Raw genomic sequence first — 18,657 nt, forward strand, 5'->3', positions numbered from 1 at the left:
AGAGACTGGAATGATATATTCAAAATACTGAAAGACAAAAACTTTCAGCCAAGAATACTCTACCCAGCAAAAATATCCTTCAAATATGATGGAGAAATAGTAACTCTCCCAGATAAACAAAAGCTAAGGGAGTTCATGGCCACGAGACCCCCACTACAAGAAATACTCAAGAAGGCCCTCAGGCCTGAAAAAAGGAAGAGAAAGGGAACACAAAGCTTGGAGGAAGGAGAAAAGTAGGTAGACAAAATCAGAGAAATAGTAGATCTTTACCAGAATAGGTTAGCAACCACTTAAATACTAAACTCAAAGATCAAAGGAAGAAATTCACCAAAAATAAATTTAACCTCATCACTGTAAACACACAGCCACAACACAAGATAGAATAAGGTATAACAAGAACAACTTAGAAGGGGAAGAGGAAAGTGACTGAATTGACTTAGAATAAGGAAATAGGAGGCTATCAGATAATGGACTATCTCATACACAAGATTTTTTGCCCAAACCTCAAGGTAACCACTAAACAAATAATCAAAGCAAAACCACATATGATAAACAAAGAGAAAACTAGAAGAATCATAAGACAGAACAACCAAACTGAATTGGCAGTCCAAAACAAATGGGACAAGAAACAAAAGGTATAGGGCAGCTGATTGGATTAAAAAACAAGACCCATATATATGCTGCATACAAGAGACGCATTTCAGATCTAAAGACACTCACAAACTAAAAGTAAAGGGATGGAAAAAGATACTCCATGCAGAAGGCAAAGAAAAGAAAGCTGGAGAAGCAATACTTATATCAGACAAAATAGACTTTAAAACAAAAAGAAATGGAAAGATATTCTGTGCTCTTGGATTGGAAGAATTAACATAGTTAAAATGTCCATACTTCCTAAAGCAATCTACAGATTCAACGCAATCCCTATCAAAGTTCCAACAACATTTTTCACAGAAATAGGAAAAAGAATCCTAAAATTTATATGGAACAACCAAAGACCCCGAATAGCCAAAGGAATCCTAAGGAAAAAGCACAACGCTGGAGGTATCACACTCTCTGATTTCAAAATATACTACAAAGTTATAGTAATCAGAACAGCATGGTACTGGCACAAAAACAGACATACATATCAATGGAACAGAACCGAGAGCCCAGAAATAAACCCATACATCTATGGACAGCTAATTTTTGACAAGGGAGCCAAGAACATACAATGGAGAAAGGAAAGTCTCTTCAATAAATGGTGCTGGGAAAACTGAACAGCCACATGCAAAAGAATGAAAGTAGACCATTATCCTACACCATACACAAAAATTAACTCAAAATGGATTATTAAAGACTTGAATGTAAGACCTGAAACCATGAAACTTCTAGAAGAAAACATAGGCAGCATGCTGTTCGACATCAGTCTTAGCAGCATATTTTCAAGTACCATATCTGACTGGGCAAGGGAAATAATAGAAAAAATAAACAAATGGGACTACATCAAACTAAAAACCTTCTGCACAGCAAAGGAAATCAACAAAACAAAAAGACTAACAATTGGGAGAAGATATTTGCAAACCATATATCTGATAAGGGGTTAATATCCAAAACATATAAAGAACTCATACATCTCAACAATAAAACAACTAACAACCCAATTAAAAAAATGGGGGAAAGATCTGAACAGACATTTCTTGAAAGAAGATATACAGATGGCCAACAGGCACATAAAAAGGTGTTCAACATCACTAGTTATCAGGGAAATGCAAATCAAAATTACGGGATATCACCTCACACCTGTCAGAATGGCTATAATTAACAACATAGGAAATAACAAGTGTTGGTGAGGATGTGGAGAAAAGGGAACTCTCATACACTGCTGGTGGGAGCGCAAACCAGTGCAGCCACTGTGGAAAACAGTATGGAGATTCCTTAAAAGATTAAGAATAGAACTACCATATGATCCAGCTATTGCACTGCTGGATATTTATCCAGAGAACATGAAGACACAAATGCATACAGATACATGCACCCCTTTGTTCACTGCAGCATTATTCACAATAGCCAAGACTTGGAAGCAACCTAGGTGCCCATCAAGGGATGAATGGATGAATAAGATGTGGTATATACACAATGGAATACTACTCAGCCATAAAAAAGGGTGAAATCTTGCCACTTGTGACAACATGGATGGACCTTGAGGGTATTATGCTAAGCAAAATAAGTCAGAGGGAGAAAGTCAAATACTGTTATGATCTCACTCATAAATAGAAGATAAAAACAACAATAAACAAACACATAGAGACAGAGATTGGTGGTTACCAAAGAGGAAGTGAGGATGGAGGAGGGTGGTTAGACACATGTGTATGGTGATGGATTGTAATTAGTCTTTGGGTGGTCAACACTACATGGTGAACATGTAATCAACACAGAAATTTAAATATAATGATGTACACTTGAAATTTATATAATGTTATAAACCAGTGTTACCGCAATAAAAAAATAATAATAATCAGCATTAGCAAAACACAAGATAAATGAGTTCTCTCATGCATTGCTGGTCTAAGTATAAGATGGCATGACCTTTCTGGAAGTCCACTTACTAAGTGCATCAAAATTTTAAATGTGTTTTCCTTTCACATAGCACTTATACTTCCAGGAATTGTACAAAGATATATATTCAATGATGTTCATTACAACATTGTGTATAATCATGAAAAATTAGAGACAACTATGATTTCTATCAATAGACAGTTAAATAACATCAGCTAAATAATTACGATATATCCATACAATGAAATTCTAACGTAGCTGTTAAAAAGAATATGAACCTATATTCTTTGATATAGAAAAATGTCCACAAAACACTGTTAAGAAAAAAGATGTTACAAAGTAATAGGCATGTATTACATTACTTGATTTGTATATATATGTGTATGTGTTTACTATATGTTTATGACATGCATATATGTGTGTATAGATAGAGAGGCCTATAAAAATATTAATCAAAATATTTTTATCTCTATTACAATCATAAACAATAATAAAGTCATATTCATTTTGAAAAATACATGTTGATTTTAAAGGTATTGGTTTTAGTAGATAATTATTCAGATGTTTATGCACATAAAATAGTGCAGTCATTTTTATTAAAATCATGTGAAAAGCAGATACCACTATTTTTCAATATTGTTTGGAAGGTTTTTAGAAATTAAAAGAAAAATAATTGGTAAAAATTTAGAAAAGGGATGAATATACCCTTGTCTTTGATCAATAACTTCTCTCTATACTGGAAATAAGTTATAAAGAGAAAGAAAGAAGTTCACTCCCAACATCAGCAAAAGTATAAAATATTAAAGAATAAATTTAACAAGAAAGCTATAGGAAAAAATTATAAAATATTATCAAACATAAAACAAGAGGGGCCGGCCCCGTGGCATAGCGGTTAAACGCGTGCACTCAGCTGCTGGCAACCCGGGTTCAGATCCCAGATGCGCACCAACTCACCACTTGTCAGGCCATGCTGTGGCGGCATCCCATATAAAGTAGAGGAAGATGGGCACAGATGTTATCCCAGGGCCAGTCTTCCTCAGCACAAAAAGAGGAGGATTGGCATGGATGTTAGCTCAGGGCTGATCTTCCTCACAAAAACCAAACAAACAAAACATAAAACAAGAACTGAACAAGTAAAGTGATATACCGTCTTCTTAACTGGAAGACAATATCACAAAAATATCAACCCTTCCCAAACTAGGATATAAATTGAACATAATTCCAATCAGAATCCAGTGATGAATTTTCTTGAACTGGAGAAAATGAGAAGTTCATTCCAAAAAAGCAATTATATGAAAATAGCCACGAAAATCTTGGAAAAGAAAAATGAAGGAATGGTTAATAAGCCTTACCAGATATCAAAACGGTATAGCTTTGGCAGAGAAATAAAGAACAGAAAAATGGCAGAAAATAGAGATCAGACATAGGTAAAAATTGGGGCCAGCCCCACAGCCTAGTGGTTAAGTTTGGCACGCTCTGCTTCAGCAGTCTGGCTTTGGTTCCTGGGTGTAGACCTACACCACTGTCAGCCCCCACACTGTGGTAGCGACCCACATACAAAATAGAGGAAGACTGGCACAGACGTTAGCTCAGGGCAAATCTTCCTCAGCAAAAAAGAAAAAAAGAAGAAATAGGTAAAAATATATGTGGGATTATAATATATAACATATATGATGTTTCAATGCAGTGGCAAAAGAATGTTTTATTTTAAAAAGCAGTGTATGCAAAGCTGGCTAGCTACTTGGAAGAAAATAATGTTATATACTTATATCACACTATATGTAATCACAAATTCCAGTCATAGTAAAAGACTAAAACTCTTAATTGAAAACAGTCGATAAATAAGTGATATCAGAGGAAAATGGTTTGCAATACATATAACAAAGGATTAACATTCCTAATTCACAAAGAGTACTTACAAACTGATAAGAAACAGATCAACACTCAATTTTTTAAAAAGTCAAGGAATATGAATAGGTAATTCACAACAGAAAACGCTAACCACCAACGAATATATGAAAATATACTCACCCTGGCTATAAAGTTGCACCAGTGAGATAACAGTTCTCACTTGGCAGACTGAAAAGACCACTAATACCCAGATGCTAATGAGAATGCTAGGAAATAATTGCTCTCGTACACTGCTAGTGGGAATGGGAATTGCTACAATCTTTTCTGAAAACTGTCTGGCAAGACTCATTAAAATTTTAAATGCAAACCATAAAAGAAAAAATTCATAAATTGGACTTCATCAAAATTGTTTCTGCTCTTTGAAAGAAACTATTAAGAAAATAAAAAGACAAGTCATAGAGGAAAAAATATTTGCAAATCACATGTCTGATAAAGGACTTGTAGCCCAAAATAAACACAGAACTCTCAAAACTCAATAGTAAGAAAACAAAACTCATTACTTTTCAAAAATGGACAAAAGTCTTGAACAGACCCTTCACCAAAGAAAATATATAGATGACAAATAAGCACATGAAGAGATGCTCAATATCATTAGTCATAAGGTAAACTGCAAATTAAAACCACCAGATACTACTACATAATCACTAGAATAGCCAAAACTTAAAAAATAAACAATACTAATTGTTGGCAAGGAAGTGGAGGAACTAGAACTCTCACACACTGTTGGTGCAATGAAAGATAGTACAGCCACTTTGGAAAACACTCTGACAGTTTCTTATAAAGTTAAACAGACACCATAAAAATCAAGCAATTCCACTCCTAGGTATCTACCTAAGAGAAATGAAACCATATGTCTACACAAAAATCTGAGAACAAATGTTTATAGTGGCTTTATTCATAATCACCAAAAACTAGAGACAAACCAAATGTCCATCAACAGATGAATGGATAAACAAATTGTAGGATATTCATAACATGAAATATTACCCACCAATAAAAAGGAGTGAACTGCTGATATATGCAACAAGATGAATGAATCTCAAAAAAATTATGCTAAGTGAAAGAAATCAGACACACACAACCACTTTATTATTCCATTTATATGACATTTAGGGACAATTATCAGATCAGACACAGCTAAGAACTAGAGGAAAGGAAAGGAGATTGACTGCAGAGAGACAAGAGAACTTTTTAGGGTGACAGAAATCTTCTATATCTTGATGGTGGTGGCGGTTATGTAACTTTATAGTAGGTAAATTTGTCAAAATTTATTTTTTCTGCATGTAAATTATACCTCAATAAAGCTGAATTTATAAAATTTAAAAATACATACCTTTTGATCCAGACATCCCACTTTGAGAAATCTACTCTACAGAAACAAATGTGTTGGGCCGGCCCCGTGGCTTAGCAGTTAAGTGCGCACGCTCCGCTACTGGCGGCCCCAGTTCGGATCCCGGGCGCACACCGACACACTGCTTCTGCAGCCATGCTGAGGCAGCGTCCCACATACAGCAACTAGAGGGATGTGCAACTACGACATACACCTGTCTACTGGGACTTTGGGGGGAAAAAAAAAAGGAGGAGGATTGGCAATAGATGTTAGCTCAGAGCTGGTCTTCCTCAGCAAAAAGAGGATTAGCATGGATGTTAGCTCAGGGCTGACCCTCCTCACAGAAGGAAAAAAAAAAAAAAAGAAATGTGTCAACATGTATATAAATTAATGTAAATTAATACAGAAATGGTTAAATAAAGTATGTTATATTCAATATTATAGAATATAATGCAAATAATTAAAAAGACCTGGAAATAGTCCTTTGAGTATTATGGTTTGTGGGAACTAAAAGAACAGTTCTTGTTCCACTGATTTTTGCTCAATTGAATTTAGAAGAATGGGCCACAACAGGGAAGTATGAGCCTCTTTTGCTCAATTCATTTTCCACAGTAACACAGTAAAGCGCACCACAGAAATCCCAGGCCACTTTGGAATCTAATGACTGAAAAAAGAGGTACAAAACAAAAAGTGGCAGCCAATAACATGACAAGAGTTCTCATAAGGGAATACTGGAAAGCATCTTGAGTAATGCCACCCATTTATGATGGCAACGGTTCAGGCTGCCTGGCTACAGAGGGTTGACTAGATGACTTCATAGCACAAATAAATTTTTTAAAATTTGACCTCATTTCAAGATCATTCACTATGTTCTACATACTATGTATAATGCTATAGAAATATGATATTCCTCGCCCTCCAGGAGTTTATATTCTAAACAAAATCCTAGAAAATGTATCCTCCCTAGAAAATGTTATCTCCCCTTAAGGCTGACTGTTAACTTTTGTTTTCTATTTTTCATTTGATTATAGTACAAGGATCTGCCACAGAAGTTCAATTTCCACCTCAAAAAAGGAGGCAGGGTGAGGTGAGGGGAGACAAATAACTGAATCTGAACCTATAAAAGTTATTTAATAGATGTCAAAATTATCCCTTAAAAAGTAGTCTCCAAGGGGGCCGGCCTAGTGGCGTAGGGGTTAAGTTCGCGCACTCTGCTTCAGCGGCCTGGGGTTCAGAGGTTCAAATCCCAGGCACAGACTTACAGACCACTCATCAAGCCATGCTGTGGCAGCATCTCACATACAAAATAGAGGAAGATGGCCACGGATGTTAGCTCAGGGCCAATCTTCCTCAACAAAAAGAGGAAAATTGGCAAAGGATGTTAGCTCAGTCCTGATCTTCCTCACCAAAAATAAAATAAAATAAAATAAAAAATAAAAAAGTAGTCTTCAAGTAAATTCATTTACTATATACACAGTATTATATACACAGTATTATATCCATCATGTATTATATACATTATTATATACATGTAACATTTACAGAGCAGTATTACATTAAGAATCATGAGAGCACAAAGAAATGAAAGACATGATCCCTGTACTTTCTTAAAGGTTCCCTGTCCAACTCACTCTCTCATTTATCACTCCTTGAGTAACATGCACAGTGACATTAGCACACTCAGATTCAAGAAGCTGCAGGACAAGCACACATGCACATGTTGTGAGTCAGTGTGAAAAGCACAGCGTACGACTCATCACCATTTAAAATAGTTCTATCACTGATGTTTTACTGGAATTTCTCCATCACCTTCCCATAACCTTAGAATTTACCTCAAAAACCCTCTAGATTAGGTGAAGCTAACATTATTTCCAATACTCTGTAAATCATCCAAATGAAAACATTAAGATATGTTTAGTTCCATGCAAAAACACAATCCACTTTTCTAAAAATATGATATAATGAGAATACTTCAATAAGATACATGCATTAAAGAATTGTTATTAGTTTCCATTAACTGGGCTGTCTCTAAGGACTGTAGAGTTGTTTCCTTTTATTAAATGTTCCCTCAAAGCTAAAATATCATTTTTCTCATCTGAGGGGTGGCTATTTAAGAGAGATCATGGGCTGGAATGCAGAATATGAAGGCATGCCTCTCACCTCAACGCTGACAGTCACATCAGCTAAAGATGGAACATCTAAGAATGAGGGATTGCTTGTGAGGTGGAGGGCAACAACCAGCATTTTTAACATGCTTTTAACCATCTGATATTTCAATCACTTCATTAATTTCTTTCCTATACTGTGATCTTAGTTGTCCAATTTTAAAATAAAGAATATACCACTAACTGACCAGGAAATATTTACAATACACTGCTACCCATATACATAAAACTCTGCAAATACTGGGGAGAGCAAGTGAGGGAAGGGCAGAAGCATGAAAAATTGATCTCTTTCTGATGTTTCTTTGAAGGCCCAGTTTCCTCATCCTGTTCCCACATAAATACTTTCACTGCAGGTATTTCAAACATTATGCCCGAGTTATATAAAATAAGTGGAACATCACCAAGTAGAAATCCTAGAGTAGGTGTTCTGAACATGTTGGTAGAGAAAGTCACTTCATTTGAGAGGTCTCGGCCCCTTCAACCTCACTCTCCATACTAATACACATTCATCACTGAAAAGGGAAATATTTACAAAAGTTAGTTTAGTTATGTTTAAATATTATGTTTAGCTGTCTGGAGACCATGTTCTCAAAATTTATATAAGAAATCAAGGATTAAACTTCATAACAATTAGAAAACCACACTGTGTAAAATCAAAGACTTAGTTAAAGGACATTAAAATAGTTTTACCATTGGTGCTGAATTGAAATGACTCCATCTCTTCCCAACACCTGGAACCAAAACCTTTTGAACTTTCATGTAAACACACCGGGGCACACCAAATGCTCTGTCTGCAGCAAGGTACCACCTCTGCACAGGCATTTCGGTGAAAAATGTCGAAAATGCCTGAGGACTCTTTGAAGCAGCTTGGGAGAAGTGAGAGCAGGAAAGAGGCTCTTCTCTAGGGTAAGTTTGTTTAGCGGAAAGTAAGCAAGTTGTCAGGGTAAAAGTTGACAATGTTGATTCCAACAGTTTGAACTGCGAATAAACATCCAAAGGGATTATGTTACTGAGAATTAGAAAAGATTCCATTGAACTCAATAGAACACTTGCGTTTTCAAAGATAATACGCTTTCAAGCCACACTCTGGATCCACAGTTTAGGGTTAGAATTACCCTAAGCCCTTTCTATGCCACATTAAAGAACACGGGGTCTGACATCTCCAATATGTGCCTAAAAATATTAGAATAAGGATGAAATAAAAATATTTCATTTCCAATAACTGAATTGGAAAATACTAAATACATGTACATTTGTACATTTGAGGTAGACTGAAGAAATTTGGAGAAAAATCTATGTTCTTCCCAAACATCTAAACTTAAACACAGTTTCACTAACCAATTTAGGGAAATACATGCATACAAAATTGGCCAAAAATCACTTTTAAGTTTTCCCTCCTTAATGACCTATCAGAGAGCAAAAAATAGGGCCTATACTTATGAAATTCATAATCCTCTTCTCTGTTCACCAAAGCCACATTCAAATTTGGCTTTCATCTCATGCTGTTGGGTTTTCCACCAGGTACAAGATAAAAAGTTGGAAGAGTCTTATGCTTTTTAAAAAGCAAAACAGTTGAGTTGCCACTCAGTAATTCCTGATGAAATGCCAGGAAGCCTGTAAAAAAGTTAAAATTTTCCTAACTTGGAGTTTACAAAAATAAGTATGAGATGTTCATAGCCTGTCAAATATTCCATCTTTTTATTTTTTTAAATAATCATAAACAAGGGAAAACAAACACTTTTGATTTGCTAAAGTTTATTTGGGTCAATATATTGCAGGTCTGCCTTGCATACCCTCAAGAAAATGGAGGTAACTTGGACTGCTCTTCTTAGTTCATCTCAAGTCCTTCATTGATTCTCACCTTAGATTCTGCTACTAGAATCTTTTCCAAAGCTTGAGAAAGGCATGAAGCTCGCATGCTCTTTACCAGCACAGTTTGCAAGCAGTCCTGCAAAAAGTTGTTTCTCCTTGGAGCTCTGACACATATTCACTTCCCTCCTAGAACCAAGGATGTAAGGGAGTATGACTCAGTCTCATAGCTTCTTTGCTCTTAAAAAGAAAATCAAATTCCCCAGATATTTTCAAACTCTACCAGGAATAGAACATTCTCAGCTCTGCCTGTGGATCATTATCTCCTTTATATCTCATCTTTAAATTCACTGGGTTCATAGAAAGGGCATATGCAGAAAGAGAAAATAGCTGCTTCTTAGACACCAAATTTAGTAATTCTCTCAAATCTATTGGCACAAATCTAAAAAGTCATATTTTTATAAGGCTTCCTTAGGTTTTCATTGGTTCTGTCTTTTGAGATCACACATGCTGAATCACCCATAACCTCAAGGCAAAAATACATCTGCAAACTACAAAAAATATTTTTATAGGAAGACAAGAGCCATCTCAATTAAAAAAGGGATACAGTGGGTGGAGACAGACAGATGTAGGCTCATCTGGATCCCACTCTAGTGTTTTCCAAGCGTCAAGTTGCTAACTGATGGAGGCCATCAATCGATGGTGCTCTACGATTTCAGCCAGCTCCTATAGCCTTACCTGTTAATATGAGATTACTGTAAGTATTGGAAAATTGCTCCTTTAGAAGAACCAGATGCATCTGAGCTGCCTTCTCCCGCTGGAGCTCCAACATAACATCAGGATGCTGGGCAATCTTGCAGCCCTTCTGTTTATCCAAGGCAACATCACTTCGAACAATGTCTACAGAAAGAAAGAAAGAAGGCAGGCAGCAAAAACAAAACAAAACAAGACGAAAAACCATACACACATCAACATCTTGTTTCACCCAAAATGACAGAATTTATAAACTACCAACATTTTCATCAGAATGAAGAGATTCAGAAGTAATAAACCTGAAGGGTCTCATACTCCACAGTACATCCTTCAAGTTTCTCTGGTCATTTCCAAATTCTTTGGAGATTTCTGTTTCTTAGCTCTCTCTGACCTCATTTAAGATTCTTACTCCTCTATTTCCCTTCTCAGCTCACCTCCAAGACTCATTTACCTCCTGGGGCCTTTTCTTAACATCTTTTACCATTCTCCATGGGGAAAAATAATACAACTTTGTCTGAATACTAGTGACTATAAAGGTCATTTCCTCTACTTCGTGCTGTAGGACCAGGTGATAGCTCCAGCATGTGTATTCAGGATACTTGACCTATTTTCAAAGTTACCACTCAGCCAGCCCATTCAGCTCCAATTAGGGCTGCTATTCTGTGGGTGAGCTGCTCAGAATTTCTCCTGATATTTTTCATGTACCTCCGCATATATTCTAACTCAGTAATCACGCCTTCAATCTGGAAGTATTTTGTTGGTCACAGAAGAAACCAAGAGTAGGGCTAGAATCACTTTGCAGATCTGCCTCTTTCCTAATTATTTTAGTGATGGGCTGCTTTTTATACTTCAGTATGATTTTCACTCAAAGCAGATGTTATTCTCCAGAAAACACTCTTCCTCAAAAACAAACGTTCATCTAGAAAGCTTCCAATTAGCAGGGAGCTTTCCTGCCCTGAAGTTGCCTATTTTTACAAATTAAAATATAATTCAGCTGATTATCATAGAAAAAAATGATGCTATCAGCATCAATCAGGTTGACAACTCTAGAAATTTTCAAATTTTACACAGAAAACTGAAAGATTTTAGGAGAAAATGCTAAAATATAACTGCTCTGCAACTGTTGACACCAACGGCTTTGGAAGGGAAAAACTAATGCCCATACTGATGGTACCAATAGGAAAGTTTAGTTCTTTAAGCAATGCTCAATGACACCTAGGAGAAAATATGGCATGTGGCATGAAGAGTGTAACATCTCTCTGGACAGATAGTCTTCAAATACATCAATGGAGCCCTAAAAAAGAAGCCCAGATATAAATACAAAGCCATAACAATGAGGGTTAGGACATGTAGTACACAAAGATTAGCCAGATATGGAAATGATCCTCACTAATTCTTAGATGAAAACAGGGGAGCTGGATGGAAATAATGCAGTATTTATGCCTAAACATATTTATACCAATTTCTAGAATGTGGGCAATAAAGTGAACTCATTTAACAGAAGTAACTAACTAACCTCATAGATTTTCTCAGGCTTAAATACAAAATTAGAATAAATTAATTCAAGGATACACTCTAGTTTTTAAGACCATCCAATAGATGGCAAGAGGAATAATAAATAGATAGTTTACATTTATTTAAATTACACTCTATAAAACTTTTAAATTACATTGTATCATTGAATTTTTCCAAAAATCCTCTGAAAGTATATAGTAGACAGTGTTGACTAGCTGACCCAAACCCTAAACACAATCCCTTCTCCTTTGCCTTCCTCTACTGACTGAAAAGCTAAAATATTCAACTTTCCAGCTTTTCTTGAAGCAAGCGGTAGCCATGTAACATGTTTTTAGCCAAAGAGCTGCAGGCCATCCCCTAGGGGGATTTCCCTTGCCAAACTAAAAGACAAAGCCTCACTAAGAGAAAGTTTTTTCCTTCAGTCTTTAGTTCTTTCTATTATTCATGCCTAAAACATAGATATGAGGCCTGAAGGTATAGTATCCATTTTGTGACAATGAGTCAAGAAGCAAGACAGCAAAGTACTACTACATACTAAGGATGATGAATAGAAAGACGGAAAGGGCCTAAGTCCCTAATGTCTTTTTTTTTTTTTTTTTGAGGAAGATCAGCCCTGAGCTAACATTCATGCTAATCATCCTCTTTTTGTTGAGGAAGACCGGCTCTGAGCTAACATCTATTGCCAATCCTCCTCCTTCCCCCCCCCCAAAGCCCCAGCAGATAGTTGTATGTCATAGTTGCACATCCTTCTAGCTGCTGTATGTGGGACACGGCCTCAGCATGGCCGGAGAAGCGGTGCGTCGGTGTGCGCCCGGGATCCGAACCCGGGCCACCAGTAGCGGAGCGCACGCACTTAACCGCTAAGCCATGGGGCCGGCCCCCTAATGTCTTTATTGAGCTACCACAGCTACCATACTTGTGCTAGACTGCCCATCTCTTGATTTCTTGTTATGTGAGACAAATGCATTATTTGTACAAGCTATTAATAGTCAGTTACCTAATTTTGAAATCCTAATCTGTTTTTGTAATCCTAAATGATAAAAAATATTATTATTTCTATTGTATATATGAGGAAACTGAGGTCCACAAAGCTTAAGTGACCTGCTCAAGTTCACATAGCCTCTGTAAGCCTTAATTTCTTCATCTAACTTATTGTAAAGATATATAAAAGACTAGCACTATGCATGCCACATAATAACAGCTCCATAAAGTATAGCTATTATTATTTTTGTTATTAGTATCCAACTTGTGGTATTATATTTATCCCCAGCTGTAATAGTCTCAGTTGGATACTAATTGTCTAGAGTGCATCCAAAGAAAAGTATAAAGATGGGAAATAATTTTGATTTTTTTAAAATAGCTGAAAAAAACGAGAGTACTGAACCTGGCAAAGAAAAAACTAAAGAAGACTTGCTTTCATACAGAAGAGATAACTGACTTATTCTGTGTAAATCCAGAAAGCCAAACATTGCAGGAGTAATCAAAAGACATACTATTTAATTCCACATAAGAAAACTGTAACAGAAGCCATCACATAAGGAAAAGAGCTACTTGAGGATGGAGTGAGTTTCCCATCCCTAGAGGTATTCAAGCATAGACTGGGTGACACATGCACAATAAATAATTCCAGTATAGGCATTAAAGCCTTCCAGGTATAGGGTTAGGCACTATCACCTATAATATAACAGGCAGTTAAAGGCACAGGCTTTGAATTCAAACAGTTATAAGTTTGGATCTCAGCTCTATTACTTACTATCTGAGAGTTCTTGGACAAATCACTAAATCTCTCAATGCTTTCCCTAATTTTTAAAAATGAGAATACTAATAACATATTTGTGATGAGCTTACACAGTGATAGGGATATATTAGGCATTTAACAAGTGCTGGTTGTTTTAGTGGTAGCCAATAATGATTATAACAATATCAGAAAGTTATTATTAGAGGATATTATTACTCCTTTAGGTCATTTTTAACTCACAAATTTTATGGCTCTACAAAAACTTATACTCTTCTCGTGTTCTTTGCCAGCCATAATAGAAAGAATAAAGACTCAAAACCAGAAGACTTAATGTACAAATTACAACTAATTTACCAAATAATCATGAAGCTATAGACTAAAAACTTAACATCCTTGTGCCTCAGTTTTTTCCTGGTCTACCAAACCGAGAAGCTGATGGAGTGGATGATTTCTAAATCTCCCTACTAGCTCTCCCCTCCTTGCTGATATTCTTTGTTATTATGTGACCAAAGTAGTTCCAAATATCAAGCTATCCATATGTCATCTCCTCATCTCTCCTATGATCTTTACCCTGATATATAGTTCAAGGATGCCAAAAGACCCAACACATACCCTGAGGGAAGTACCAAGGGAGAGAACACCTCGCACCAAAGTTGATATCTTGGTGTCAAGTTATTGCTCATCATAACTTATGGACACATGAGCATGGTAGTGTTTGTATTTTTGTTCTTTCTTCTTTCTGCTAAATGTCTTTCTCCATGCTTCAATCATTAGTAACCCACAGTTCTGCTAGCCTAAGGTTGCAGTTCTGGTATGGGCAAGCAACAGACTGGCAGACCAGCCAAAAATTTTAACAGGGAGGTCCTAGAACTTTGAAAGACATAAAAATGAGCTATATAAGCTTTCCACACATCTTTGGCTGACTAGGAGGCTGTGTGCACACGCAGGAGAGACTCAAAATAGCATAAGTTCTTCACACAAAACTGGCTAACAGGGAGACTGTACACAAACACAGGAGAGACCCAAGAGGCTGTGAGGAAAGTAAAAGGCAAGGTAGACTTTAAAACTGCCACAAAACTAAATACTTTTACCAATCCACACAGAAATCTACCAGCAGAGAGTAGAAGCCTTAAGGATTCAAAGTGTTTGAAACACAACTTCTGAACAATCATTGGCTGATCACTAAGCTATGAACACTCAAGAGGTAAACCCTAGGAAGCCAAGCTAAAAAAAAAATTTTAAATAATTTAAAAAACCAAGAAGAAATATCAGTGGCAGCACAGGATAGAAAAATTAAGTATAAATAATTTACTTTTTAAAAAGGCAAAACAATAACAATTCTCATGAGAAAAAATAAGATTATAGATTGGCTACAATCTAACTAAAATGTCAGTTTCCAACAAAAATTATAAGTCATGCAAAAAACAGGAAAGCGTGACTCATAATCAAGAAAAAAAAAAGCAGTCAGCAGAACTAAATCTATGTGAGCTCAGCAGCCAAAGAGTTCAAAGAAGAGATTATAAATATGTTTTAAAAAATTAAAAGAAACCATGTTTAAATAATTAAAGAAAAGTCTGACAATGACTCAATAAATAGGAGACTGAAATAAAGAAATAGAAATTTTTATTAAAAAAGAACCAAATGGATATTCTTGAGTTGGAAAATACAGTGATTGAAAGGAAAAATGCACTAGAAAGGCTTAACAGCAGATGTGAGAGGGCAGGAGAAAAAAATCAGAGAATGTGAAGACAGATAAATAGAAGTAAGCTAACTTGAAAAACAGAGAGAAAAAAGATCAAGGAAAAATGAGCAGAGCCTCAGAGACTTATGGGGTAAAACAAAGCAATCCAACAGATGGGTAATGGGCGTCTCAGAAGGAGAAGAGAATGAGAGAAAGGACAGAAAATTATTTGAAAAAAAATGATCAAAAACACCCCAAATTTGATTTAATCATTAAATCATAAAATCATTAATCCATGGATCCAAGAAGTGCAAAAAATTCCAAGTAAGATCGTTACAAAGAGATCTACACCTAAACATATAGTAAAACTATTGAAAGATCAATATAAAAAGAAAATCTTAAAAGCAAGAGGAAAAAACTCATCTGGTAAAGGGTACCAGCAATACAATTAATGGTTGACTTCTAATCCAAAACAATGAAGGCCAGAAAGTAGTGCAATGACATATTCAAAGAGCCAAAAAAAAAAAATTCTGATAACCAAGAATTCTATATACAGCAAAACTATCATTCAAAAGTGAAGGCAAAAATACAGAAATTTCCACATTAAACAAAAGACTAAATTTATTGCTAGCATATCTGCAATATAAGAAATATTAAAGGAAATCCTTCAGGCTGAAAGAAAAAGATACCAGACAGTAATTCAAATACACAGAAAGAAATGAAATACATTAGAAATAGTAAATATGTAGCTAAATATAAAAGACCTTTTATACTCAATTTTTTTAAATACATAAGATTATATAAAGAAGAAAATATACTATAGTTATAACATATAGATGTAATATATAGATCAAAATTAGCACAATAGAAGGAATAGGCAAATGAGCTGTATTGGAGCAAAGCTGCTGTAATTCATCAAAATGAAGTTAGTATTAACCTGAATTTGACTGTGATAAGTTAAGACGCATAGCATAACCCCTGGAACAACCACTAAGGAAATAACTGAAAATAATATAATGTAAAAATCAGAAAAGAAACTAAATAAGTAATCTAAAAAAAAAAATCTAGAAAATTTGTTTAACAGAAAGAAGGCAGTAAACATAAGAAATATAGAAAATATCAAAATGGCAGACATAAATTCAACCATATCAATAGCTGCATTAAATCTGAATGACTAAACACTCTAATCAAAGATACAGATGGTCAGATTGAGTTTAAAAAAGAAACATCCAAATACATGTTGAAAAGAGACACATTTTAGATTTAAAGACACAAATAGGTTGAAAATAAAAGAGTGGGAAAAGATATATCATGCAAAGAATAACCATAAGAGAGCTGAAGTGACTATATTCATAACAGACAAAATTGTTTTTAAGACAAGAAATACTCCTAGAGGCAAACAGGCACAATTCATAGTGATAAAAGGGTGAATACATATGTAACAACTATAAATGTATATGCACCTAACAAATGAGTTCAAAAATACATTAAGCAGAAGCCGGTCGGGTGGTGTAGTAGTTAAGTTTGCGCACTGCATTTCGGGGACCTGCGGTTTGCAGGTTTGGATCCCAGGCGTGGACCTAGGTACCACTTATCAAGTCATGCTGTGGCAGGTGTCCTACATATAAAGTAGAGGAGGATGGGCACAGATGTTATCCCAGGGCCAATCTTCCTCAGCAAAAAGAGGAGGATTGGCAACAGATATTAGCTCAGGGCAATTCTTCCTCACCAAAAAAAAAAAAAAAAAAAAATACATGAAGCAACATCTGACTAAATTGAAAAGGGAATTCAACAATTAAGGTTGGAGATTTCAATACCCTACTCAATATTTGATGAACTAGACAGAAAGTCAGCAAGGGTATTGAAGGTGTGAAAACTACTATCCATGAACTTGACCTACTGACATTTATAGAACAAACCAAACAAAAGCAGAATACACATAGTTTCCAGACACACATGAAACATAACCAGGATAGTCCTAGTCCTATGCTAGGCCATAAAATAAGTCTCACAAATTTAAAAAAATTGAAGTCAAAGTATGTTCTCTGACAACACTAGAATTAAATTAAGAATCCGTAACAGAAAGATCTCTAGAAAATCCCCCCAAATTAGGAAACTAAACAACACACTTCTAAATAACCTATGTGTCAAAGAAATCACAAGGGAAATTAAAAAATATTTCGAACTGAATGAAAATGGAAACACAAGATATCAAAATTTATGGGACAGAGCCTAAATAGTGCTTAGAGAGAAATCTATAGCTTTACACATCTATATTAGAAAAGAAGAAAGGTCTCAAATCAATAATCTAAGTTACCACTTAGACACTAGAAAAATAAGAAAAAATTAAACACAATGCAAGCAGAGGAAGAAAATAAAGATCAGAATAGAAATCAATGAAATAGAAAAAAGAAAATCAATGAAACAAAATATTGCTTCTTTGAAAAGATCAATAAAATTGAAAAACCTGAGCTAGACTGACAAAGGAAGAAGACACAAATTACCAAAAACAAGGGAGGAAAGGCAATCTCAAAAAGTTATATACTATGTGATTCCATTTGTATAACATTTGCAAAATGACAAAACTATAGTGACAGAGAATAAATTAAAAAGGGGTAGCATGAGGTTGGTGCTTTTGTGTGGTGAAACAGTTCTGTATTCTGACCGTTACATCAGTTACACAAATTCATATATGTAATAAAATTTCACAGAATGACACACACACACACACAGAAGAAACAAGTGCATGTAAAAACTGGTAAATACAAATAAGGTCTATAGTTTAGTTAACTTTCTGTACTATTTTTTGTAAGTTTTGATAAGTCCAAAATTATTTCAAAATTAAAATTAAAAAGGACTTAGAGGGCCGGCCAGGTGGCGTAATGGTTGAGTTCGCATGCTCCGCTTCAGCGGCCCAGGGTTTGCCAGTTAAGATCCCAGGCACGGACCTGCACACTGCTCATCGGGCCGTGCTGTGGCTGTGTCCCATATGTGGAGTAGAGGAAGACTGGCACGGATGTTGGCTCAGGGACAATCTTCCTCAAGCAAAAAAAGAACCAGAAAGATTGACAACAGATGTTAGCTCAGGGCCAATCTTCCTCACATACAAAAGAAAGAACTTAGACATTTACCTCACACCATACACAAGAAATTAACTCAAAGTGGATCACAGACTTAAATATAAGAACTCAAGGTCTAAATTTTCTGGAAGAAAATATAG

General features: G+C 35.6%; 1 protein-coding gene across 2 annotated transcripts in view; it reads right to left on the reverse strand.

The window, feature by feature from the left end:
- The window catches only part of HPSE2 (heparanase 2 (inactive)), a 698,714-nt gene that overhangs the window by 569,397 nt on the left and 110,660 nt on the right, over positions 1-18,657 (reverse strand). For both annotated transcript variants that reach the window (XM_058543725.1, XM_058543726.1), the window contains one exon: positions 10,489-10,650. In XM_058543725.1, coding sequence (XP_058399708.1) covers positions 10,489-10,650 — 162 coding nt within the window. The remainder of the gene's footprint in view (positions 1-10,488; positions 10,651-18,657) is intronic.

The sequence above is a fragment of the Diceros bicornis genome, chromosome 6 (genome assembly GCF_020826845.1).
Source record: "Diceros bicornis minor isolate mBicDic1 chromosome 6, mDicBic1.mat.cur, whole genome shotgun sequence".
Taxonomy (NCBI): Eukaryota; Metazoa; Chordata; class Mammalia; order Perissodactyla; family Rhinocerotidae; genus Diceros; species Diceros bicornis.